Source organism: Aquarana catesbeiana, linkage group LG03, assembly GCF_042186555.1.
Source record: "Aquarana catesbeiana isolate 2022-GZ linkage group LG03, ASM4218655v1, whole genome shotgun sequence".
Taxonomy (NCBI): domain Eukaryota; kingdom Metazoa; phylum Chordata; class Amphibia; order Anura; family Ranidae; genus Aquarana; species Aquarana catesbeiana.
In genome coordinates, this window is record NC_133326.1 from 692,391,266 (window position 1) to 692,418,691 (window position 27,426).

Here is a 27,426-nt window from a genome sequence, read left to right on the forward strand (position 1 = left end):
TGGGCATGATTAGTACTAACAAACATTAATATCAGTCCCTGGCTGCAATGAGCTTCCAATCTGAAGTCCAAAACTAACTTTCTTACATTAGAGACTATTTTGACAAGAGACAAATAGAATACCAGCATGTCTTTGGATTGTGGTGAGAAACCCACACAGGGAGAACATATAAACTTCAACACAAGCATTAGCATGTTGGGGAATTGAACCAGCAACCCCAGTGCTGCTAGATGGAATTGCTACCCATTAAGCCAGCAGGCAGCCTCACACATGTTCTCTGCATCTCTGTGGTGTGAACCAGCCCTAAGTCCATAGCCATTCTCAGTGTCACAAGCAATATACAATATGTAGTATTTATGTGTAGGAGGGTTCCACCACCATTGTAAATCTTGCCAGATACACTATCTAGCCAAAAGTATTGGGGAACCTGCCTTTATACGCACATGAACTGTAATGGCATCCCAGTCTTAGTCTGTAGGGTTCGAAATTCATTTGGCCCACCCTTTGCAGCTATAACAGCTTCAACTCTTCTGGGAAGGCTGTCCACAAGGTTTAGGAGTGTGTCTATGGGAATGTTTGACCATTCTTCCATAAGTGCATTTGTGCGGTCAGGCACTGATGATGGATGAGAAGACCTGGCTTACAGTCTCCGCTCTAATATATCCCCAAGGTGTTATGTTGTGTTGAGGTCAGGACTCTGTGCAGGCCAGTAAAGTTCCTCCACCCCAAACTCACTCATCCATATCTTTATGACCTTGCTTTGTGCACTGGTCCAAATCATTTGGTGCAGGTGGGATTATGATGTGGGGTTGTTTTTCAGGGGTTGGGCTTGCCCTCTTAGTTCCAGTACAGGGAACTCTTAAGGCATCAGTATATCAAGACATTTTGGACAATTTCATGCTCCCAACTTTGTGGCAACAGTTTGGGGATGGCCTCTTCCTGTTCCAACGTGACTGCACACCAGTGCACAAAGCAAGGTCCATAAAGACATGAATAAGTGAGTTTGGGGTGGAGGAACTTGACTGGCTTGCACAGAGTCCTGACCTCAACCCGATAGAACACCTTTTGGCTGAATTAGAGCAGAGACTGCGAGACAGGCCTTCTCATTCAACATCAGTGCCTGGCCCCACTAATTCACCTCTGTAAGAATGGTCAAACATTCCCATAGACACACTAAACCTTATGGGCAGCCTTCCTACCCTTCCCAAAAGCTGTTCTAGCTGCAAAGGGTGGGCCAAATCTATTTTTAACCCTACGGACTAAGACTTGGCAGCCATTAAAGTTCATGTGTGTAAAGGCAGGTGTCCCCATACTTTTGGCTAGATAGTGTATCTGGAAAGATTTACAATGGTGGTGGAAACCTCCTACACATAAATACTACATTTAGACAGTTTTAGGACCTGGAAGATAAGACAACCTTTCTACATGAAGCGGCATGTTTGGGATTTGAACCCAGATGCTCAGCAGAAGTTCTAACCTCTAAGCCAAAGAGCTGACACATGTGAAAACCTCCTACACATAAATACACATAAATACTGCATTTCTTTGGACATATAGGTGGTGAAATTACATTAATCAAGAGTTATTCTTCTTGATGTATTCTGTGATATTTGGTGGTTCTTTGTGGGTGAGTGTAGAATAGTGATATTACCCTCAAATTTTTGGGAATTACATTTTGATTTCTGATGTTGGTACACATATCACATTTTTTGGGCTCAAATGATGATTATTTGGAAATAATAAAAAGCACAAAAAAATGTGACTCATTTTAAATTTGCATCAGCAATGGTATTGTTTGTGGTTTGTAAAAACACCTCTGTGAGTTTGGATAAAGATTGTTGTGAGATGGAGAGTAACAAGTGAAAGTGACAGAGAAAAATATATTTTACCAAAACATCAAAACATTCCACATTCTAGCATTCTTAAAGGAGAAGTCCAGCCTGAGCTTGTTTGGCTGGGTTTTTCCTATGGGTCACAGGAGTGCAATTCGTTTTGCACTCCTTTGACTCATTTTCAGCGGAGAGCGGACTGAAGTCCGCTCTCCGCTGATGTCACTGCCATCAGTCGAGGCACCGCATCATTCCAACTTCCAAGTCTGGATCCACCAGCTGCCTTGATTGATGGCAGTCTCAGCAAACCACTGAGACACTAGAACAGCCTCTCCCCACCCCTCCACAGCTCAGCGCTCCAGTGAGCATGGAGAAGCAGAGAGGAGAGACACTGACACTGATGACACTGATAGTCTTTACTCTCGGGGAGGATTGATAACTGAGTCATCGGCGGTGTTTGGTGGCTTGGTTCTCAGTGCAGAGAGGGACAGGGACAGCTGCAGCATCGGTCTGTTGCTCCATCCACCGAGGTAAGTATGAATTAAAAAGAAACTGAAACCCATACTTCTTTTTTAAAAACAAAATAGATTAAGTAGAAGCAACATTGTTGCAACTGAAAATGTATTTCAGAGAAAGATACATTTCATCTCAACAAAAGAATTTATTTGGGGAAGTTACAATTGTTCCATTAGAATCAATGGCTAAAACTTGCATTGGACTATAATAGCGCAGATTTTCACTCCCAAAAAATGCTCTTTAGCACAGTGCTCACTTTGGTATTTATTATAGCGCCCTGTAAAAAAGATATTGGAGCTAAAATGAGAGCTATTTACAGGTCTGAGCATGCTCAGTTGTGTTAGCACTTAATTGTTCAGAGACAGGGAATTTATCTCTTCTCAGACTTTTAAAGATATTTCAGTGTAGAATCACTTTTTTCACACAGTTTAAAAGCAGATTATCTTTAAACAATATACTGCATATTTCAGTTTACCATTTATGCAATTATATCATGCCCCGTGCCCCAGGACGATGTCAGGTGTGACGAAATGCGTAGGGAGGAGCAACGTGCTGATGTCACCGCTATACACGGAACTCCCAGAACCACAGGCTGTTACAGAGAGCCAGCCGGCTTCACTTTTTACTTTGCCTTGCAGCATGTACTTTGCATATGATGGTATTACTCAAATGTAGGTGCAATACCTTTTATCTTTTTATAAAATAAATACTGTATGGTTTTACGCTATGGAAGCCTTCTTTTTATGATTTTTTCTGGGAAATATCTGCCACTAACCTCCTGAATGAGCCACCAACCCCTGAAAAGGCGCTGGGATCCTGACTGAGAGCAACCAAGTATAAGTTTGCACAAAGTAACAATATTATATGTAGCACTTGTTTAGTTTACAGCGCGGCTTATTATTGGAAAATTGTTTGTGTATGCGTGTGTCTTGCAGCAAAGTTGCAGCTGTTTACATTTATTATTATTTTTGCATTCAAGCACATATTTGATATCACTTTAGATATAAGACAGCGCAGTAATTATAAATTATTATTATATCATGCTCTAAACATTATTTCCATGTGCACTACTCCAGGTTTTAGCAGAGTAAGGGTTTGGGCGCTATTTGTTTTCAGGGAACTATAGTAGATTCGATTTTGGGAGTATTTTTTTTACCAGCGCTTTAGTAAATACAGTTTTAGCACTAATTAGCACTGATTATCACCGCAGAGCTATAGTAAATGAACCCTCATGTGTATAAAGTGATAATGATAAATGATAAAAGATGAATGAAAGGTAAAAAATAAGAAAGTGAAATAAAGAATGGCAAATAAAAAATGAAAAATAAAATGAGAAATAAAATAAAAAAAATAAATAAATAAAAACAAAAAGTAAAAAACAATAAAAACAAAAAAAACCTAAAAATGTCAATCTTTTGGGGCGTGGCCTAACGTTACATGGAGTAGGATGCTTTCTGAGGAGCTCCGTCCATTGATCCTGCAATCCGAAGCATCCTGTGTCCCACAGACAACGTCTATACACCCCACTCACCTTGCCAGATACCCCGGACTCTGGCCATCATGTCCCCACCAAAAGCGCAGAAATCCGCCGCAGCAAAGCTGTCACAATACCGCCGACAGAACGGCGAGGAGCCGGAGGAAGATGGCGACGCAGCACAGACTGGGGTAGACCGGACGGTGGGAGACGCTGACAAGCTCCTAGAAGCAATCACATTCTGCCGAACATCACTCACGGCTCAAATCGAAGAAGTAAAGGTAGATATATCTTTGATAAGGCAGGATCTGCATAAACTGCGTGATCGAGTTAAATCTACAGAGACTCGTATCAGCGATATCGAGGACACTATCCCGCCATGACTCAGGCCACATGCAGCAACAAATACAACAGCTTTTCTCCAAGCAAGATGAGATGGAGAATAGGCTTAGAAGATGCAACCTGCGGTTGATCGGCCTCCCAGAGGGGGCTGAGGGTAAAGACTCCACCACTTTTCTTGAACGGCTGCTAGTTACAACTTATGGAAGAGAGGCCTTTTCTCCTATGCTGGCGGTAGAAAGGGCTTACCACATTCCGGCCAGGCCACCTCCCCAGGGCGCACTCCCTCGCATGTTTATAGACAAACTGCTAAACTATAAGGACAGGGATGCAGCACTCAGAATGGCCAGAGAAAAGGTTAATATTCCCTTCGGCAATGTCAAAGTCGCCGTTTTTCCTGATTTCTCGGCGGAGGTTCAACGCCGCCATCAGGGCTTCACGGAAGCAAAATGCAAGCTCAGGGATAATCAATTTAAGTACGCCATGTTGTTTCCCATCAAGCTCAGGGTGGAGCATGACGAAAGAGCATCATTTTTTGAAGATCCTGGAGAACTGATTGCCTGGCTTGAACGCCACATAACCCCTGCAAAGGTGGACTGACCATGCCGTGAGTACATGGTACAACACCCCTTTTTAATGCACAGGATGTCCTATATTATACTGTATAGAACGACTTGTTCGGGTTAAACTTACTATCCCTCCTTCTTCTGTTCCGTGGTTAATGCTATTAATGGAACCTGACCGTTCCTCAGTTGCTCCAGTTTTGGAACTTTACACTTATTTCATCCTAGCCGCTTGAGTTGCCATATTCTTCGAATCGAGATGGGACATGTGCATATTAGGAATTGTGGGATAATACATTACGTCCTACATAAGGATCCATGACTTTAAATGATGACCTTTTCAGGAGCACTCCACTTTTCCCATTTGCCACTTTGGTGGCTGGAGTCTCGGGTCAGCAACAGTCCTACTAGGTACATGTAAGGTGCAGTGTGACTTTGCCCCACGCACCTTTAGGGAAATCAGTCATCATACCTGGAGTAAAGTTATCAATGTACAAGTGTATATTTGTACATATCTCTGGGACTGTACTCAATCATTTTCTATACATCTACTATTGGGTAACACTTAACTGTGTTTTAGGAGCCCAATGGCACCATTGTTTTTTTTCTCCTACATAGGTTAAACCTGACTGTTTTTTCCTAGATTTCAAATAAAGTTTTGTTTCAGGATTGTGCCCGCACCAGTTGGGGACAGTGCAGGGTGGGGAGGGGGGAGGGATGTTGCTGAGGTTAAAGCTAAAAATGCAAGATGTAATTCATATACACGGTTTCAACCAATACAGGTTCTTGAACAGATTAGATTGCTCTTTATTACTCTCATATTTGGTGGCATTGTATGAACTTAAGAAAATTTCTCGAAAAGGGTTGTTAGTAAGATTTATAATAGACCGATCAGTGATAAATTCAATCTTAGACAATCTAATATGACGTCTATAAAATTTCTTACTTGGAACATGAGGGGGCTACGTGAGCAAGTTAAACGCTCAGCAACCTTCGCGTTCTTTAAGAAACAGAGGGCTGACATAGTGACACTTGTGGAAACTCATGTGGAGGGCAGGTTACAGATGGCCCTTCGCCGCCCCTGGATAGGATGGGCATTCCACTCGACACACACATCCCACTCTAGAGGGGTATACATTCAAATTGCAAGATCAGTACACTTTGAGCTTGGAGAAGTGTGCACAGACCCACAGGGCAGATATGTATTTCTATCCTCTAAACTGTGTGGAGAGCCCTTCCTAATCATGACCTTTTATGTTCCCCCCATTTTCCATCACTATAATTCTTGAGTGACTCTCATTTATGGCCAGACACCCCACAGTACAAGTAGTATGGATGGGCGACTTCAACTCCACACTGAATAATACTCTGGATAGACTTCGTCCACTAACACTAACTGCAGGGAAGAACGGAGATACCAAGCTTTATAAACTTATCTTATCTATTCACCTAATTGACACCTGGAGACATAGATTTCAACATACACACGCTTACTCATGTTTTTCTTCCTCACACAACTCAATGTCACGCATTGACTTTATATCTACACAACTTCTACCTAGATTATTAACAGTGTCCTTCGGTCCCAGACTGTTATCTGATCATAGCTCCTATTCCATCACAATTAGCATTTCCCTCAATAGATCGCCACGAGCCTGGCGCTTGAATCCATTTTGGCTGTCCCTGCTGCCGGAGGATGATACTCTTGCAGTGGAATGGAATCGTTTTTTTATTGAGAATGACCATTCTGCCTCTGTGCCGGCAGTGTGGGACATGTTCAAGCTCCATGCCCGTGTGACCCTGACATCACACATGAATCAGATTAAAACGAACTCCACAGAAGCCTTCGACAAAGCGATGGCAGACCTTTCTTCTTCAGAACAGGCATATGTGACTGACCCCTCCATATCAAATGCCAATACACTTAAAATGCAGACAAGAGTGGTATCCCAGATGCAATATGGAAAGGCCAGACAGAAATTGTTCTTTACTAAACAGAGGTGGTTTGAGCATGGGGATAAGGCTGGTAAACTTCTTGCATACCTAGTTCATTGCGAGGACAAACCTCCAATTGTTATAACTCTACATGATCAGGGTGGACAACCAATCACGGATCCTTCTGCTGTAGCCTCCAAGTTTAGAGACTTTTTTAAAGAGCTGTACTCATCAACAGTCTCGGAGGATACGGCACCAATGGATCAGTTCCTTGACAACATCTGACTTCCCCAGCTCTCGGAGAGCCAAGTGGAACTCCTCGAGGCACCCCTCACTGGGGAAGAGATAGTCATTGCTATTGTGGAATTTGCCAGATCCAAATCCCCAGGCTCGGACGGCTTACCCATAGAATTCTATTCACATTTCTCTGAGATACTTACACCCAAACTGCTTGCCCTTTATAATGATATGTTTGAAAACCTAACATTGCCATCTTCTATGAGAGAGGCCACAATAGTCCTTATACCCAAACCAGGTAAAGATCCAGGATACCCCGAGTCATATCGCTCCATTTCTCTACTGCAAGTAGACATTAAAATATTAGCTAAAGTATTGTTCAAACGTTTAAATCAAGTAATACTTTCCCTTATACATTCTGATCAGGCGGGGTTTATGCCGGGCAGTAATACTTCCTTCAATCTCAGGAAACTATTTATTAATCTTCAGGCCACACATGACAACATGGGCACAAGGGTAATAGTGACACTAGATACGGCCAAGGCGTTTGATTTGGTGTAGATACCTTTGGCGGTGCATGGAGGGATACGGGTTTGGGCCAAAATTTATCAGATGGGTTCAGTTGTTGTACCAACATCCCATAGCTAGAATAGTGGTGAATGGGTGCCCTTCTCAGGAGTTTGACCTAAGCAGAGGCACGAGACAGGGTTGCCCACTTTCTCCACTGCCATACGCTCTAGCTTCGGAACCCCTGGCCGTGTCCATTCGTGCTAACCCAGAGATCAAGGGATTAACATTTAGATCCCTGACCGAAAAAAAATCAGCCTTTACCCCTTCAACGGGTTGATATAATAAAATACCTAGGTATATCCGTATCCATATATTTATATGGGGGAAGGCCAGACATAAACTTTCGTGGCAAACACTTAAAAATCCAACTGATATGGTTGGAACAGCACTACCGGATTTTAATCATTACTATATTGCATTACAACTGTCCCAACTATTTCACACTGACAAAACAGACAAACAGACAAAGAACGCTTTCTTGCACACTGGAGACCCGATATCAGTAGGCACAGGGAACACGCAGTCAAAGGAACACAGACACTCCTTACTTTATCAATATAGACGCATATGGGAACTGGCATCTTCTATATTAGGAATACCACCACACAATGACTTCACACCGCTTTGGCATAACAGCAGACTGCAGGAATTCCATGGTATTCAAAACTCAGAGTTATGGGCTACTAGGGGCATATATTATTTACACAATTTGATCACTGATGGAACTCTCAAGACATTTGATACACTCAAAGAGGAATTTATGATCCCGAATCAAATGTTTTTCCGTTTCCTCCAGGTCCGACATGCAGCCCAGACACAGTTTCCACAAAATCTTCCACAACCCACTCCCAATCCTATTGTGGCAATAATCAAAAACACAGAACCAAAAAAGCTTATATCTTGCTTCTACAATATGCTCTCCACTCCTGTTTCTGCAAAACTAGCTTATGCTTTAAAACCAAAATGGGAGAGATAGGTCGGGACGTTAGAGGATGAGGAGTGGGAGGAAGCATTAGAAACCTGTAAGCTGGTGTCGCTCAAACTTTCAGATAGGTTGTCCCAAATTTACATACTCCACGGAACATACCTCACCCCTATCAGGGTTGCCAAATATAGACGAAACCAGTCCATTACAACGGGTACATTCTTTCACTTTATATGGTCCTGTCACAAAATACAAGACTATTGGAAACAAATAGTCACTTTCCTGCATGATGTCATGGGGTCTCCCCTAACTCTCGACCCGAAGCAATGCCTTTTAGGGATTTTCCCAAATGTACTAGATAAATTCACTCTAATACTCCTACAAGAAACCCTATTCTCGGCCAGAAAAATCATTGCTAGAAAACGGATGAGACCTGAACCCCCGAATATAGTAGACTGGAAAAGGGACATAAACACGACCCTTCCATACTAAAAATTCCTCTATATTAATAGAGGGTGCCCAACCAAATACAGTAGAATATGGGATCAATGGCTACAAGAATCCACAACTTGCACATAACCAATGTTCAATTCGCTATATTATATTTATGTATATGGAAAATGTAAGGATAACAATTGTATCTAAACTAAATTATACTTTTATACAAGTACCTACCAAATATACAACACTTCTTTATATGTAATGTCACCTTATTGCATGCAATACCTCATGTATGATGGAAACTATGTGTATAATTACTTTATACATGTTATGTATGATCTTGCTAATAAAACTTTTGTTGCAACGTAAAAAAATAAAAAAATAAATACAAATTACTTGTTGGTCTAAAGAAACAAAGGTGTTGCATCAGAAAAAAAAATGTCAATCCTTTCCCACCTACCCCTGTGCCATTACCATCAGCACAAGAAAATAGGTCAACTGCTAGTGTCAAATTATAAGTGTCATAAGAAGTTAAGACATGAACACAACCAGAGCTTCTCAAAGGAAGATAAGTGATTTTGGAGGAATACATATTTTTATTAATAATTGATCCCACAGAAATATCCCTAAACATCTCATATTCCCAAAAGTTGTTCTATAATCTATTCTACTGATGTATAAAAACAATGTACTCTGCATAATCATAACATTATTCATTTAATGCAGAGACATACTGTGTGGATGTACTCAAAATAGTTTCAGTTTCAGAAAAGGAAGTGCCTTGTGATGGTAAGTTCGAAATATTTACAATGCAAGCTTTTAAAGAACCTATTGAGCCTCAGAGCAAAACTAAACCCAAGAACAAAAAATGTTATATATTACAGCTTGCCAGCCCTCAGATCTGGCATCTGCATTCATTTTCTTTTTTTAGGCTAAGAACATTTTAATCAAGTGGAAAAAATAACTGTTAATCTTGCCAGAAATTCAGTATCCTTGTAACTTTCTGTAAGCTGCACTGGTAGCGGAAAACAATGTTATCTTCCTTCTGTTAACGACTAATCCCCTATGTCCCATGTACATTGTAATAAAGTTGAACAAAGGCAGGCATGTTTGAAGTCCAGCATGGTTGACAATCATTGCCACCCCTATAGATACAATGAAAAAAGGGAGTGTGTTGCTTACAGGATTATCATGTGAAAGTAAAGAAAAAAGTCTGAAAAAAGAAAGCTAATTCAGCCAGCAAATCTAAAAATTGATAAGCCACAATATATTACATTTTGTTTTCCGGGCTTACATGCTTTAAGCTTGTATTGCAAATATATTTTGGCAACAAATTATCTAACATTTCTTATGCCAACTCAGATCAGTGTTGAAGAAATGGTGGTTCTGTAGGCTCCCTAATCTGTATTATGTGGCATTGTAAATCTATTAGATCCTAATGGAATCAAGACTTTGAATATTTCACACCAGTGTCTCTCTCTATTGAACTAGCAACCCTCCACCTCACCATAGACACCTTCCCTCTCATGGCCAGAACAGTTATCACCCACTAACTTCTTTCTGTTATGCCCCGCACACACGATCGGATTTTCCGATGGAAAATGTCCGATCGGAGCGTGTTGTCGGAAATTCCGACCGTGTGTGGGCTCCATCGGACATTTTCCATCGGATTTTCCGACACACAAAGTTGGAGAGCAGGAGATAAAATTTTCCGACAACAAAATCCGTTGTCGGAAATTCCGATCGTGTGTACACAAATCCGACGGACAAAGTGCCACGCATGCTCAGAATAAATAAAGAGATGAAAGCTATTGGCCACTGCCCCGTTTATAGTCCCGACGTACATGTTTTACGTCACCGCGTTTAAAACGATCGGATTTTCCGACAACTTTGTGTGACCGTGTGTATGCAAGACAAGTTTGAGCCAACATCCGTCGGAAAAAATCCTAGGATTTTGTTGTCGGAATGTCCGAACAAAGTCCGACCGTGTGTACGGGGCATTAAGCTTTACCTTTTCATGCCTAATGCCCCGTACACACAGTCGGACATTGATCGGACATTCCAACAACAAAATCCATGGATTTTTTCTGACGGATGTTGGCTCAAACTTGTCTTGCATACACATGGTTACACAAAGTTGTCAGAAAATCCGATCGTTCTGAACACGGTGACGTAAAACACGTACGTCGGGACTATAAACGGGGCAGTAGCCAATAGCTTTCATCTCTTTATTTATTCTGAGCATGCGTGGCACTTTTGTATACACATGATCGGAATTTCTGACAACGGATTTGATTTGATTTTGTCGGAAAAAGACACTTTCATGAATTACAAAAACAAAACAGTAAGGTTAGCCTAATTTTTTTATAATATGAAAGATAATGTTATGTTGAGTAAATATATACCTAACATGTCATGCTTTAAAATTCCACACACTCATGGAATGGCGACAAACTACAGTACTTAAAAATCTCCATAGGCGACGCTTTAAAAAATTTTACAGGTTGCTATTTAAGAGTTACAGAGGAGATCTAGTGCTAGAATTATTGCTCTCACGATAATGATCGTGGCAATACCTCACATGTGTGGTTTGAACACTGTTTACATTTACAGTTGTGATTTACGTATGCGTTCACTTCTACGGGCAAGCACGGAGGGATGGGGCGCTTTAATTTTTATTTTTTCTTATTTATTTAATTAAAATTTTAAATTTTTACACTTTCTCTTTGGAGAAAAAAATTCTGATCACTTTTTTTACTGTCAGAAGGAATGTAAACATCTCTTGTGACAGTAATAGGCAGTGACAGGTACCCTTTATGGAAAGATCTCACGTCTATAAGACCCCAAATCCCTCCTTTGAACTTAAAAGTATTTAACCACTTCAGCCCCGGAAGGATTTGCCCCTTAATGACCAGGCCATTTTTTGTGATAATACTGACAATTGCGTGGTCGTGCGATGCTGTAACCAAATAAAATTGATGTCCTTTTTTTCCCACAAATAGAGCTTTCTTTTGGTGGTATTTGATCACCTCTGCAGTTTTCATTTTTTGCGCTGTAAAAAAAAAAGAGCGACAATTTTGAAAAAAAAAACCCAATATTTTTTACCTTTTGCTATAATAAATACCCCCCCAAAAAAACTAATTTCTTCATCAGTTTAGGTCAATATGTATTCTTCTACATATTTTTGGTAAAAAAATTGCAATAAGCTTATATTATTTGGTTTGCGCAAAAGTTACAGTGTCTACAAAATAGGGAATACCTTTATGGCATTTTTGTTATTACTATTTTTTTTACTACTATTGGCAGAGACCAGCAATTTTTAGTGGAACTGCGACATTGTGGTGGACAGATCGGACTTTTTTGGGACCACTGACATTTATACAGCGATCAGAGCTAAAAATAGCCACTGATTACTGTATAAATGTCAGTGGTAGAGAAGTGGTTAACACTAGGGGGCAATCAAGGGGTTAAGTGTGTCCTAGGGAGGTGTTTCTAACTGTGGAAGGAGGGGACTGACAGGGAGTAGAGATAGATTGCTGTTCCGGATTACTAGAAACAGCAGATCTCTCTCTACTACCCTGACAGAATGTGGATATGTTTACATTGACAGATCCCCATTCTGTCTCTGTGAGGAGCGATCGTGGCTTGCCGATGGACATTGTGGCTGCCGGTCACGCATGCGCCCCTATACCTCTTAAAGCAGGCGATGTACACCTAGGGTGGTTTGCGCAGGCGTGCCAACCTGCCACAGTATAACTGCAGTGGCTGGTCATTAAGAGGTTAAAACACTAAGTTTGGTTGTTTTGAATACTGTCATTTTTTTTAAATGTGGTGCCTTTAAGTCTTCTGTAAACCGGAAGTCATTTCATGACATCGCTTCCAGGTTACTAGATCCGAGACCCGATCAAAGCTAATTCCGGCTTCAGTCGGGTCTCCAGGCCAGCCGGCAGACATGTCGGCTGGTTGCTTGGGCCTTCCGGTCCTTTCCTTTCCCTTTCCCCTCCCCCCTTTCCCCTTCCCCCTTTCCCCTTTACCCCTTCCTTGTCTTTCCTTTTCTTTCCCTTGACCTTCCCTTTCTCCTTTCCCCATTCCCCTTCCCTTTCCCCTTTCTCTTCCCATCCCCATTCCTCTTTCCTTTTCTTTTCCCCCATAGCAGGATTTGAAGTCATTTTCACCAACAGGACAACCCATTTTACAAATGTGTAATGTGTTATGTTTAGGTTATGCATGGGAAAAATATGACTGGAATTATCATGATCCACATTTTAGGATTTCAATTTTCCCAAAACATTAACATTGTGGTATTTTTTCTTTTCCTTATAAATTATTTTATGACAATATGTGGAAACCTCCTGATCATCACACTGGTATCCAACAGCAAATCCCTCCATTCCCCCATGTACTTTTTTCTTTCTCAGCTAGCTGTATCAGATATCTTACTAATAACTGATATTCTTCCTAACATGCTCCACATGAATTTGGTGAAAGAGACCACGGTATCCCTTTCTGATTGCATCACCCAGTTTTATTTCTTTGCTGTCATGGAAGTCTTGGAGTGTCTTCTTCTGACAGTGATGTCTTATGACAGATATTTGGCCATCTGTAAACCACTGCATTATAATTTAATAATGAACCACCAGTTATCCTGGATTATGGTTGTTACCTGTTGGGTTTTAAGCTTTGTGGTTGCGCTAATTCACACGATAACCATATCGAAATTGCAGTTTTGTGGTCCTTATGTCATTGACCACTTTTTCTGTGACCTCGATCCAATATTGGGACTTGCCTGTGGTGATACTTCAATTGTTCAATTGGAAATTTTGTATTTGGGTATTATTGTAGATGTAATACCATTCTTTATTATCATTATATCCTACGCTTATATCATATTTACCATTTCTAAAATCCCTTCTATTACTGGGAGACAAAAAGTTTTTTCCACATGTAGCTCCCACCTCATTGTTGTTTCTATGTATTATGTTACCCTCATGAGTGTTTATATGGTACCCGGTAGGGGTGAATCATGGAATATGACTAAATTCTACTCATTGCTGTACACTGTATTGACCCCACTGCTGAATCCAATTATATACAGCCTGAGGAATAAAGACTTGAAAAATGTTTTTGGAAAACTCATCAACAATTTTCTATAATTGCAATAGAAAATAACATTTGAATACATTTAATAAGTTATATTGCAAACCACCTAAATTTTCCCCCAGAAAATTCCTAAAAAATTTCTGATTGTATTAATTTCAGGGAATATTTATGCAGAACACATTTTTAGGTAGGCAGCTGATATTTAGAATTTTAGATACTAATGGCATTTTGCTTTAAACTGTCTACTTGACACTTTGGTTATATGTAATAGTTTGTATCACACCTTTGATTTTTAATTTTGATTTCCTACTAACAGAGAATCACACCTATTTTACTGTACATTCTGGAATTTTGTTTAGTAAAACTTGGATAGGACTCAAAGCTCTCTAGAGGGGAACAAAGCAGCCATAGTGACAATGTATTCAATTTGCTGTAGGGAAACGATAGGGAATTATCATTTCATTCTGACTGCTTGCACTTTGCCAATTAACCATTTTTTTTGTTTTTAGTATTGGGGGTGTGAGGTCTGGCATCAAGAGTAGAGCTGTTAGGGACATCAGTCGAGTCAGTGATGTGTGATTTTATGGCTTGCTTTACTCACTTTTAATTAAAAGTAAAAGTGCATTACATCAGATTTTTCTTTGCAGTGGTTATTCAGCATTACACTTTTAAAGCCACAAAACAAATGCTCTTTACTTCTGCCTCCTTCAGTGAACACATGCACTGGCTCTAACTGCCTCCAGCCATATTGACTCACACCCTTAAGCCCTGTACACATGGGCCAAATGTTGGGAGACATCAGCCGGTGCAAAAAAAAATTGGCCCGTGTGTATGCCACCCTGTCCGACACAAGCCCACCTTTTGCCCAGCTTCTGTCAGACGAGCACGCTGGAAAATCAGCAGCCGACTGCCAACGACGGCGGAGAACGTTTATTGGAGAGTTCTCGCAGGGGACAGTCCCCATGTCAAGACACAACAGCTCAGCAGGGGAGATCGCTTTTCTAACTTTACAGTGACTCCAACCGGAGCTGACAGTTTTTTGGTTGAATGAAAAGGTTTTACTCCTGGGCAGAGGCTCCCGTCTACAAGGTGGGGTCCTGATCTATAGTCAGCACTCATATTCAAAAGATAATATTGTGGCCTCTGTGGTAAAATAATGGGGTAAGCAAAAATACATGTACCATCATCCAGGAATGAATAAATAAGCAAAATTTGGAGCCTGATCCCCAGTCAGGCGACCAAGAAAATGGGGGCGTATTGGACTATTGCGGTACAGTACACAAAACAATATAGAGAATATGCCAATAATATAAAAAGTGTAGTCGATTTTATTGATGCAAAGGACAAATCATAGGTAATACATTACAGCAAAATAAAAAGTGAATAAAAATTACAAAACAATGGGGTCATGAGTTTGCAGTAAGACAATTGATCTCAGAAATATTCCTCGACTAGTTTCGCGGACATAACCGCTTCGTCAGGAGGGAATCTGAAGATGGCAAATTCTGACTAAACAGTCTAAACCTAACAATTCAGAAAAAGTACAGTGAGATTTCACGGAAGAAATATAAAATTGATAATAAGATTGTTGCAGCATCAGAGTTAAACAATGTAATTGAAATTGGAGGGGGAAGGGACAAGTCTGCTTACCCATGTCCCAACAGACCCTGAGCGCAGGGCTCCTCCACCCAAGGTAATCTCCCACGGCGACCCGGGGGTGCTGCAAAGATGACGAGGATATTAAGGATAAAAATGATCAAGTAGTTGGATATGTAAAATTGCCAAAGGGAGCCGGTGATATAATTGGTAAGGAGGATTGATACTTGAGTGAAAGTGTACAGAGTGATGGGGTGAATTACATAATGCACAAGTTAGGTGAAAATAGTGCATGGGAATGTGAGAAAATAACAAAAGAATCTGGTAAACAGGTGTGATAGTGTTGGATTAAGTGAGGGAAAGTGAATGAAAGCATGAGAGGGATGAAATTCAAACGGGAGTGGGAGTGAAGCGTGAGAAGGAATAGGAACCTAGGGGAAGGGGTAGAAAAAGGAAGGAGTGGGAAAAGGGAAAGAAAGGGGGGGGGAAGAAATGGGGGGAGGGAAAGAAAGGGGGGAGGGAAAGAGGGGGGAAAGGGGAAAGGGAGGGGGGGAAAAAGGGGGGGTAAGGGGGGAAGGGGGGAGAAAGGGGAAAGGGGGAGGGAAAAAAGGAGGAAGGAAGGGAAGAAGGGAAAACCAGGGGGGGTAACGGTGAAGGGGAAGGGAGGCAAATTGTGGGGTGTGAAGTAATGGGGGCAATAATACCTGGTGCTGGTGTAAACATATGGGGGTCCCAGACAAGGCACTCTGAACGGAGCCGGTATTGTGCCAGGCCAGAAGAGAGGTAGTTTGCAAAATGGGTAACAGGCTGAGGCATATTACAGCATATTCGCCCGTGCCTGGAGTATCTGGAGGGGAAGGCAAGGTTAGGATATAACCACTGCTGGTGCCCAGGGGTACAGGACTAGAGTAGAAAATAGGATAAAAGATCCCCTCTGACTTACAAAATTGTGGCCATGATGCACGATCCCCGGGACCAAGAGCCGACCGTCAACAAACAGGCAAAGCCTGCTATATGTAGCTCCCAACCAAGTGACGCTAGCCACACGCCGGACGGCGCCGGTGCATGACGTCACAAGGTCAGAGGTCCCACACAGCGCGCGCGCGAGGAGATTGCGCACACGCACATGCGCACTTACCCTTAGGCAGACAGGGACAAAGTCCCTACCAGGACAAGTGCAAGAGGGGGGCGGTCCTGTGTCAGAGACCGGCCCCTCCGCCAGGGATCTCACCGAGTCGCCGCAGAGAAGCATAGGGGGAGGGCCATCCTCCTTACCAATTATATCACCGGCTCCCTTTGGCAATTTTACATATCCAACTACTTGATCATTTTTATCCTTAATATCCTCGTCATCTTTGCAGCTCCCCCGGGTCGCCGTGGGAGATTACCTTGGGTGGAGGAGCCCTGCGCTCGGGGTCTGTTGGGACATGGGTAAGCAGACTTGTCCCTTCCCCCTTCAATTTCAATTACATTGTTTAACTCTGATGCTGCAACAATCTTATTATCAATTTTATATTTCTTCCGTGAAATCTCACTGTACTTTTTCTGAATTGTTAGGTTTAGACTGTTTAGTCAGAATTTGCCATCTTCAGATTCCCTCCTGACGAAGCGGTTATGTCCGCGAAACTAGTCGAGGAATATTTCTGAGATCAATTGTCTTACTGCAAACTCATGACCCCATTGTTTTGTAATTTTTATTCACTTTTTATTTTGCTGTAATGTATTACCTATGATTTGTCCTTTGCATCAATAAAATCGACTACACTTTTTATATTATTGGTATATTCTCTATATTGTTTTGTGTACTGTACCGCAATAGTCCAATACGCCCCCATTTTCTTGGTCGCCTGACTGGGGATCAGGCTCCCAATTTTTCTTATTTATTCATATTCAAAAGACTTGCACAATCAGTACGCTAGTTACCATCAAAACATGGACCCAGGATTGAAAGCTTCAACCCTCCCAATATTCTACAATGTTTCGGGGCTCCAGAACTCATACCAGGATTTACCAGTCCTGGAGAAAACTTCAAGGCCAGCTTTTTCTTAATATGGCACACATCCTGGAGCCCTTCAACCTACATGGGTGACAACCCTGGATGACACCAAATCCTCTCTACACTGTGACAAGGCACAACCCCATCACGGGGACTTTTTTGTTTGTATTTTTACTTGAATTTTTTGTTGATTAATAGGGATGAGCTTCGTGTTCGAGTCGAACCCATGTTCGACTCGAACATCGGCTGTTCGATCGTTCGTCGAATTGCGAACGATATGGGCCGTTCGCGCCAAATTCGTGTGGCGCGTCACGGCCCATAATTCACTGCGGCATCGCAGTGCATTGCTTGCTGATGATTGGCCAAGCATGCACTATGACCCGCATGCTTGGCCAATCACAGCGCCGCCTTAACAGATAGCCATAATTGGCCAAAGCCAAGGAGGCTTTGGCCAATTATGGCTCAGGGGATTTAGTACACGTCCCACACTATATAAGGCCGCCTGCACGGCGGCCCTGTGCAGTGTGTTCCGGTGTGCTTAGAGAGAGAGAGAGAGACAGTGTCATTTCATTTGAGTTAGCTAGATTAGGCAGGACAGTCAGTCAGTTAGCTGCACTTAAAGTGTATTGTGTATATATATGCATCCTAGGTGTTGCATATATATATATATACACTGTATTCAGTTTAGCTAGATCCGTTCCTGTTATCTTCTAGACTATTTACATTTAGTGCAGTGCGTCCTGCTCACAGTGTTCAGCTAGATCCGTTCCTGTTATATTCCTACTGACAGACAGGCTTGTCTTGTTACAGTATTTTGAAGAAAATTACTGGTGTTCTTTTGATCCTATTAGTGCCACAGTCAGGCAGCTAGACTATTTACATTTAGTGCAGTGCGTCCTGCTCACAGTGTTCAGCTAGATCCGTTCCTGTTATCTTCTTACTGACAGGCAGGCTTGTCTTGTTACAGTATTTTAAAGAAAATGACTGGTGTTCTTTTGATCCTATTAGTACCACAGTCAGGCAGCTAGACTATTTACAGTTAGTGCAGTGCGTCCTGCCCACAGTGTTCTGCTAAACCTACAAGTAAGTGGGGTGCGTCCTGCTCACAGTGTTCAGCTAAACCTACAAGTTAGTGGGGTGCGTCCACCTCACAGTGTTCAGCTAAACCTACAAGCTAGTGGGGTGCGTCCTGCTCACAGTGTTCAGCTAGATCCATTTCTGTTATCTTCTTACTTACAGGCAGGCTTGTCTTGTTACAGTAAATACAGCTACCTGAAGAAAATTGCTGGTGTTCTTTTGATCCTATTAGTACCACAGTCAGGCAGCTAGACTATTTACAGTTAGTGCAGTGCGTCCTGCTCACAGTGTTCTGCTAAACCTACAAGTTAGTGGGGTGCGTCCTGCTCACAGTGTTCAGCTAAACCTACAAGTTAGTGGGGTGCGTCCACCTCACAGTGTTCAGCTAAACCTACAAGCTAGTGGGGTGCGTCCTGCTCACAGTGTTCAGCTAGATCCGTTCCTGTTATCTTCTTACTGACAGGCAGGCTTGTCTTGTTACAGTATTTTAAAGAAAATTGCTGGTGTTCTTTTGATCCTATTAGTACCACAGTCAGGCAGCTAGACTATTTACAGTTAGTGCAGTGCGTCTTGCTCACAGTGTTCTGCTAAACCTACAAGTTAGTGGGGTGCGTCCACCTCACAGTGTTCAGCTAAAGCTACCTGTAGAAGGTTGGTGGTGTTCTCATACTACAGGCAGGCAGTTGATTTTGCTAGCTGCAGTATCAGTACATATATATATATATCCCAGCTTAGTGCAGCTACAGGCCATTAGTATGTCTGGAAGGCCAAGAAGGAGAGGCAGACAGTCACAAGCCAATAAGAGAGGGCAAGCAGGCTCTGTGTCTAGTGCTGGTCGTGGAGACGGTGCATCCTCATCAGCACGTGGCCATGGGACACGCTTGGCCTTTTTTTCGGCAGCTGGCCATGTTGAGCCGCAACATGCGGAAGACTTGGTCGAGTGGATGACCAAGCCGTCCTCATCCTCCTCATCCTCTCTCACCCATGCCCAGGGTACTTTGTCTGGCAAAGCAGCGGCCTCTTCCCTCGGCTCAATGTCATCAGTGACTCCTTCCCTAGCCCCACCATGTCCTCCTGAGGAGTCCCTCGAACTGTTTGACCACAGTGTTGGGTACATGCTCCAGGAGGATGCCCAGCGTTTGGAAGGCTCTGATGATGATACTGAGCTCGATGAAGGCAGTAACACGAGCACGGACAGAGGGGGTGCCCAAGAAGGACAGCAATCTGGCAGTCATGCTCCCCCTGCTGCAGCATACTGCCAGGTTTGCTCCAGTGATGAGGAGGGAGGGGATGATGAGGTCACTGACTCAACGTGGGTGCCTGATAGGAGAGAGGAGGAGGAGGAGGAGGAGGAGGAGGCGGCACATCACCAACGAGGCAGGATGCCCTCCAGGGGCCAGCCTAAGGTCAGCACATTGACTGCATCACACCCCAAAGCTCCACATGTGCAGGGCGCTGCAGTCTCTGCGCATTATTCAAAAAGTTCTTTGGTGTGGGCCTTTTTTGAGACGAGTGCATCAGATTGCACCGCTGCTATTTGCAACATATGTCTCAAGCGTATCTCGCGTGGCCAAAACATCTCCCGCTTGGGTACCACATGCTTGACCAGACATATGTTGACCTGCCATGCAGTTCGTTGGCAAGCGTATCTAAAAGACCCACACCAAAGAACAAAGAGGACCTCTGCTTGCTCCTCATCAGCTGAGATTTCCAACCCCACTAGACCTTCAGTCCTCTCTGAGACCTGCACTGAGAGGAATGAAGGTGTAGAATTAGGTGTGTCACAGCCACGTACTTGTGGGCAATCTGCTTTTGGTACACCGACGTCAGATTGTACCAGGCAAATTTCCCTGCCCCAGCTGCTGCACCACCGAAAGAAGTTTGCTCCCAGCCATCCACATGCCCAGCGGTTGAATGCTAGCTTGGCAAAATTGCTAGCACTTCAACTGCTGCCTTTTCAGTTGGTAGACTCTGCCCCCTTCCGTGAGTTTGTGGAATGTGCAGTTCCTCAGTGGCAGGTACCCAAACGCCACTTTTTCTCACGGAAGGCGATTCCGGCTCTCTACCAGCATGTGGAAGGCAATGTCCATGCCTCGCTGGACAGGGCGGTCAGCGGTAAGGTGCATATTACCGCTGACTCATGGTCCAGCAGGCATGGACAGGGACGTTACCTAAGTTTCACGGCGCATTGGGTGACTCTGCTGGCAGCTGGGAAGGATGCAGGACAAGGTGCAGTAGTGTTGGAGGTTGTTCCGCCACCATGCCTCCAAAATGCTAATGATTGTGACACACCTCTCTCCTCCACCCCCTCCTCTTCTTCTTCCTCCATGGCCTCTTCCTCGGAACCAGCGGTGCTCCGTAGTCGTTCAAGGGGCTACGCAAGTACGCAGGCCAAAAGATGCCATGCGGTGCTTGAGCTGGTGTGCTTGGGGGACAGGAGCCACACTGGGGCAGAGGTTCTGTCAGCTCTGCAGGGGCAGGTTCAGAGGTGGTTGACGCCACGCCAACTTAAGGCAGGAATGGTGGTTTGCGACAATGGCACCAACCTCCTCTCTGCCCTCCGACAGGGACAAATGACCCATGTGCCCTGTTTGGCTCACGTCCTTAACTTGGTGGTGCAGCGGTTCTTGGGCAGGTACCCGGGCTTACAGGATGTCCTGAGGCAGGCCAGGAAAGTCTGTGTGCATTTCCGCCGGTCATATAATGCCAGTGCTCGGCTGACGGACCTCCAAAAGGAGTTTAACCTGCCCAAGAACCGCCTAATCTGTGACATGCCCACCAGGTGGAACTCAACGTTGGCCATGCTGCAGCGGCTGCACACGCAGCAGAGGGCCATCAATGAGTACCTGTGCGACTATGGCACCAGGACAGGGTCAGGGGAGCTTGGTTTTTTTTCCCCACGCCAGTGGGCCATGATCAGGGATGCATGCACTGTCCTGTCACCATTTGAGGAGGCCACGAGGATGGTGAGCAGTGACAGTGCATGCATCAGTGACACTGTCCCCCTTGTCCACCTGTTGGAGCACACGCTGCGTGGAATAATGGACAGGGCACTTGAGGCAGAACAGAGGCAGGAAGAGGAGGACTTCCTTAGCTCTCAAGGCCCCCTTTATCCAGACAGTGTTCCTGCGTGCCCGCCGATCACACAGGAAGAGGACGAGGAGGAAGAGGAGGAGGAGGAGGAGGAAGATTGTGTCAGTATGGAGGTGGAGCCTGGCACTCAGCATCAGCAGCAGTCTTTAAGGGATCAGTCCCAAGAAACACATGGACTTGTACGTGGCTGGGAGGAGGTGGCTGCGGACCATGTCGTCCTTAGTGACCCAGAGGACTCCGGACCGAATGCCTCAGCAAACCTACGCTGCATGGCCTCCCTGATCCTGCAAAGCCTGTGTAAGGATCCTCGTATTCGTGGTATCAAGAAGAAGGACCAATACTGGCTGGCAACCCTCCTTGATCCACGTTACAAGGGTAAGGTTGCGGACCTTATCTTGCCATCACAGAGGGAGCAGAGGATGAAACATCTTCGGGAGGCCTTGCAGAAAGGTCTGTGCAACGCGTTCCCAGAGACTGGGAGGTTACAAACTCCTGTTTCTGGACAACGTGTTGCTGAGGCTTCGGTCAGTCAAAGAAGGAGCGGTGGAGAAGGTGGCCGTCTGACCGATGCGTTCAGACAATTTTTTGGTCCGCAGCCCCAAGGTATGATCGGTTCCAGCAACCATCGCCAGCGTCTGTTTTACATGGTGCAGGAATACCTAGGGGCAAGATCAGACTTGGACACCTTTCCCACCGAAAATCCTCTGGGTTACTGGCCAGAGCTTGCACAGTATGCAATTGAGCTACTGGCCTGTCCTGCATCCAGCGTTCTTTCGGAACGCACATTCAGTGCTGCTGGAGGCGTGGTAACCGATCACAGGGTGCGTCTGTCCACTGACTCGGTCGATCGACTGACCTTCATAAAAATGAATGAGTCTTGGATCACCACCAGCTACCAAGCACCTGATGCTGATGTAACTGAATAATTTTTTTTGAAATCTCAGATCCCTTCAAAGACTGCCTATGCTGATGCTGAGTGACTATTCCTGAGTAATTATCCTCTTCCTCCTCAATCATCACGCTGATAGCTTGTAAGAGCATTTTTGGTTCTGGGCGCCACCACCAGTGCCTAAGGCACAATTTTTCAGCCCCTGTTTAACAGGGGCATGTAATTACGATTTTTGATGTAATACTTTGCAGCAGGGCTCTTTCCTGCATTCCAACTAGAGTGTCTGTGAGGGGTTGCAGTGTTGTGGCACCAGCACCAGTGCCTAAGGCCCAATTTTTCAGCCCTTGTTTAACAGGGGCGTGTAATTACAATTTTTGATGCAATACTTTGCAGCAGGGCTCGTTCCTGCATTCCAACTAGAGTGTCTGTGAGGGGTTGCAGTGTTGTGGCACCAGCACCAGTGCCTAAGGCCTAATTTTTCAGCTCCTGTTCAACAGGGGCATGTAATTACAATTCTTGATCTAATATTTCACAGCAGAGCCCTGTGAGGGCTTACAGTGTTGTGGCCACAGCAACACCTGAGGCCCAAATTTCTGCTGAGTATATAGGGCAGGACCCTACTTTCAAACAACTAACTTACAAACGACTCCTACTTGCAAACGGAAGGAGACAACAGGAAGTGAGAATAAATCTACCCCTAGGAAGGGAAATTCTCTCCTGTAAGAGTTAATATGGGAAAAACATTTCTCCTTTCCACTGATGCTTTCCAATCCATTGGGACAAAAAGTGAGGTGAAATCTTCTGAAGAGGAGGAAAGACAGCAAAACAAATGTCACAGGGGTGATAACCCTTCCCTATGTTTTCCAAAAAGCTTAAAAAAGATTTTTTGGCTGGAGCTAAACACATTAAAAATGTACCCGTTCAAAATTACAAAGAGATTCTACTTAACAACAAACCTACAGCCTGTATACTGCTGTTCAGAGTATATAGGGCCTGGTGGCCCCACACCTTTCCTTATTTTAATTTGGGTGCGGGGTTCCCCTTAATATCCATACAAGACCCAAAGGGCCTGGTAATGGACTGGGGGGTACCCATGCCGTTTGTCTCACTGATTTTCATCCATATTGCCAGGACCCGACATTACATTAAACCCGCAAGCAGTTTTAAATGAGATTTTTTCCTTTAAAAATGACATTTGGTGCAGGGACTGTTCTAAACACGGGAAACACGCGTCACTTTACAGGCATACTATAGACACCCCTCAGGTACGATATTTAAAGGAATATTTCACTTTTTTTTTTTTTACTTTAAGCATCATTAAAATCACTGCTCCCGAAAAAACGGCCGTTTTTAAAAGTTTTTTTTGCATTGATACATGTCCCCTGGGGTAGGACCCGGGTCCCCAAACCCTTTTTAGGACAATACCATGCAAATTAGCCTTTAAAATGAGCACTTTTGATTTTGAACGTTCGAGTCCCATAGACGTCAATGGGGTTCTAACGTTCGTGTGAACTTTCGGTCCGTTCGCAGGTTCTGGTGCGAACCGAACCGGGGGGTGTTCTTCTCATCCCTATTGATTAAGGTCAGCAGTCAGTTTTAGCTATCTATAGAAAAATTAGTTTTTTTGCTGCAATGCTTTCCTTTTAAAAAAAGATTGCTTTTATTTCAGAGGTTGGTATTTTGGAGTTTTCATTTCTTTTGGGGGTTTATTGGTTCCCGTTTTATATTCATAGAGGCACACATACATTGTAAGTTTGAGGTACTCAAAACATAGCATTAACTTGTAGGCCAGCCACTCTTGGGAAGGTTTGCTACTGTTCCAAGTTTTCTCCATTTGTGGACAATGGTTCTCACCATGGTTGGCTGAAGTCCCAAAGCCTTAGAAATGGTCTTATAACCTTTTCCAGACTGATATATGTCAATTACTTTGTTAATCATCTGTTCCTGAATTTCTAGATTATAGCATGATGTGTTGCCTTGAGTGGACCACTTCCCTCAAAAAACTCCATGCCTTTGGTCTCAATGACTGTACTCTTCGCTGGTTCTCATCCTACTTATCCAACCACACCTTTGTCATTGAGTACAATTCTACTTCCTCCTTTCCTCTCCCTTTCTATGTCAAAGGCCCCCAAGGTTCTGTTCTTAGACCTCTCTTATTCTCCAGCTCCATCAGCGCGCTTTCCGTGGGGAGCCCCTGATAAAGAGGAGGGGCCTGGAGCAGTGGGGGTATCCCTGAAGAATTGGAGGATTGGAGCTGCTCTGTGCAAAACTATTGCACAGACCAGGTAAGAACAGTCATGTTTGTTATTTAATTACAAAGGCTTTAAGGTTAGAGGCTTGGAGTAATTCACTATTCAAAGTACGTTTTCGAGTTGTGGACTATAGAAGTGACTTAAGGGAAAATTTATGGAAATCACAATTATATATGGTCAGATATATTGGGACTTTGGTTTATGTATTACATTTTTCTAACTTATTGTTCAATAAATTTAGAGTGCATTGCGCATTTTAAAGTTAGCATAAAGTATGTTAACCATGCAAGCAAAAAAGAAGTTGTGGCATTTTGCTGCAAAGAAAGAGGAGTGCCTACATTTTTTCTCTTTTTTATTTTTTGCCTCCTCAGAGTGCAAAAGTATCAATAAAGAACTGGAGAGGAGATAGTACAAAGAAAAAGGTGGGTTATAACAAAAGGGGGGGGGGGGAGGCAAAGTAGAGTAAGGTGTGACAAGAAATCTAGGGGTATAGTGAGGGTGTATAGAGGGTCACAATAACCTGGCCCCAGAGGTCAATTGAAGGAAGAGATGAAAGATCCCTGGTGTTGCTCATCCACAGAGTCCAATGGTGGTAATAAGACAATCTCAGACTTGGCTCCCACCAGGCAATGCCCCCAACCCATTTCGCTCTGGCCTTTCAAAGATTAGTCATGGGTATGAAGATCTCATGCATGTGGGGAGTATATAAGCATCACTGGAAGTAATTTAGGATGTAGGGTTGGCAGGTGTGTATGATTAAGGCCCCTTTCACACGGGCTTTCCGATCAGGATCGCCTGTCAGTTTTTTATCAGGCGGACCTGATCAGACCCTCCATTCACTTCTATGGAGCGGCGGATGTCAGCAGTGACATGTCCGCTGACACCCGCTGCTATCCGAGCCAATCCTGTCTGTGAAATCCAGATGGATGGTAACCCTATTTTCCATCCGTCTGGCGGATCAAATGAAAATGGACAGGCGGTCCGTTTTCTGCTGATCTCCCCATAGAGGAGAGTGGGGCTCTGACAGGTCCTGTCATCCGTCTGCTTAGCGGGGAACAGTGGAGAGATCCCCCACTGAGCAAAGCAGAGTTCGCCAGGAGGACCGCCCGAGTCACAGGACCCTATGGGAGGAATGATAAGGTGAGTAGGGATGAGCTTCGTGTTCGAGTCGAACCCATGTTCGACTCGAACATCGGCTGTTCGATCGTTCGCCGAATTGCGAACGTTATGGGCCGTTCGCGCTAAATTCGTGTGGCGCGTCACGGCCCATAATTCACTGCGGCATCGCAGTGCATTGCTGGCTGATGATTGGCCAAGCATGCACTATGACCCGCATACTTGGCCAATCACAGCGCTGTCAGTAGAGAGAGCTGTAATTGGCCAAAGCCAGGGTGGCTTTGGCCAATTACGGCTCAGGGCATTTAGTACACACCCCACACTATATAAGACCGCCTGCACGGCGGCCCTGTGTAGTGTGTGTTCCGGTGTGCTGAGAGATAGAGAGAGAGAGAGACAGTGTCATTTGATTTGAGTTAGATAGATTAGGCAGAACAGTCAGTCAGTTAGCTGCACTTACAGTGTATTGTGTATATATATGCATCCCAGGTGTTGCATATATATATATACACTGTATTCAGTTTAGCTAGATCCGTTCCTGTTATCTTCTATCTAGACTATTTACATTTAATGCAGTGCGTCCTGCTCACAGTGTTCAGCTAGATCCGTTCCTGTTATCTTCTAGACTATTTACATTTAGTGCAGTGCGTCCTGCTCACAGTGTTCAGCTAGATCCGTTCCTGCTATTTACATTTAGTGCAGTGCGTCCTGCTCACAGTGTTCAGCTAGATCCGTTCCTGTTAAATTCCTACTGACCGGCAGGCTTGTCTGGTTACAGTATATAAAGCTACCTGAAGAAAATTACAGGTGTTCTATTTGATCCTATTAGTACCACGGTCAGGCAGCTAGACTATTTACATTTAGTACAGTGTGTCCTGCTCACAGTGTTCAGCTAGATCCGTTCCTGTTATCTTCCTACTGACAGGCAGGCTTGTCTGGTTACAGTATATAAAGCTACCTGAAGAAAATTACAGGTGTTCTATTTGATCCTATTAGTACCACGGTCAGGCAGCTAGACTATTTACATTTAGTACAGTGCGTCCTGCTCACAGTGTACAGCTAGATCCGTTCCTGTTATCTTCCTACTGACAGGCAGGCTTGTCTGGTTACAGTATATAAAGCTACCTGAAGAAAATTACAGGTGTTCTATTTGATCCTATTAGTACCACGGTCAGGCAGCTAGACTATTTACATTTAGTACAGTGCGTCCTGCTCACAGTGTTCAGCTAGATCCGTTCCTGTTATCTTCCTACTGACAGGCAGGCTTGTCTGGTTACAGTATATAAAGCTACCTGAAGAAAATTACAGGTGTTCTATTTGATCCTATTAGTACCACGGTCAGGCAGCTAGACTATTTACATTTAGTACAGTGCGTCCTGCTCACAGTGTACAGCTAGATCCGTTCCTGTTATCTTCCTACTGACAGGCAGGCTTGTCTGGTTACAGTATATAAAGCTACCTGAAGAAAATTACAGGTG

General features: G+C 43.8%; 1 protein-coding gene across 1 annotated transcript; it reads left to right on the top strand.

Moving 5' to 3' along the window:
• Window positions 1-13,052: 13,052 nt before the first annotated feature.
• LOC141134195 (olfactory receptor 1G1-like) lies at window positions 13,053-13,982 on the top strand. The gene has a single exon (XM_073623777.1). The coding sequence runs from the start codon at window positions 13,053-13,055 to the stop codon at window positions 13,980-13,982; it is 930 nt and encodes a 309-aa protein (XP_073479878.1).
• Window positions 13,983-27,426: the final 13,444 nt, after the last annotated feature.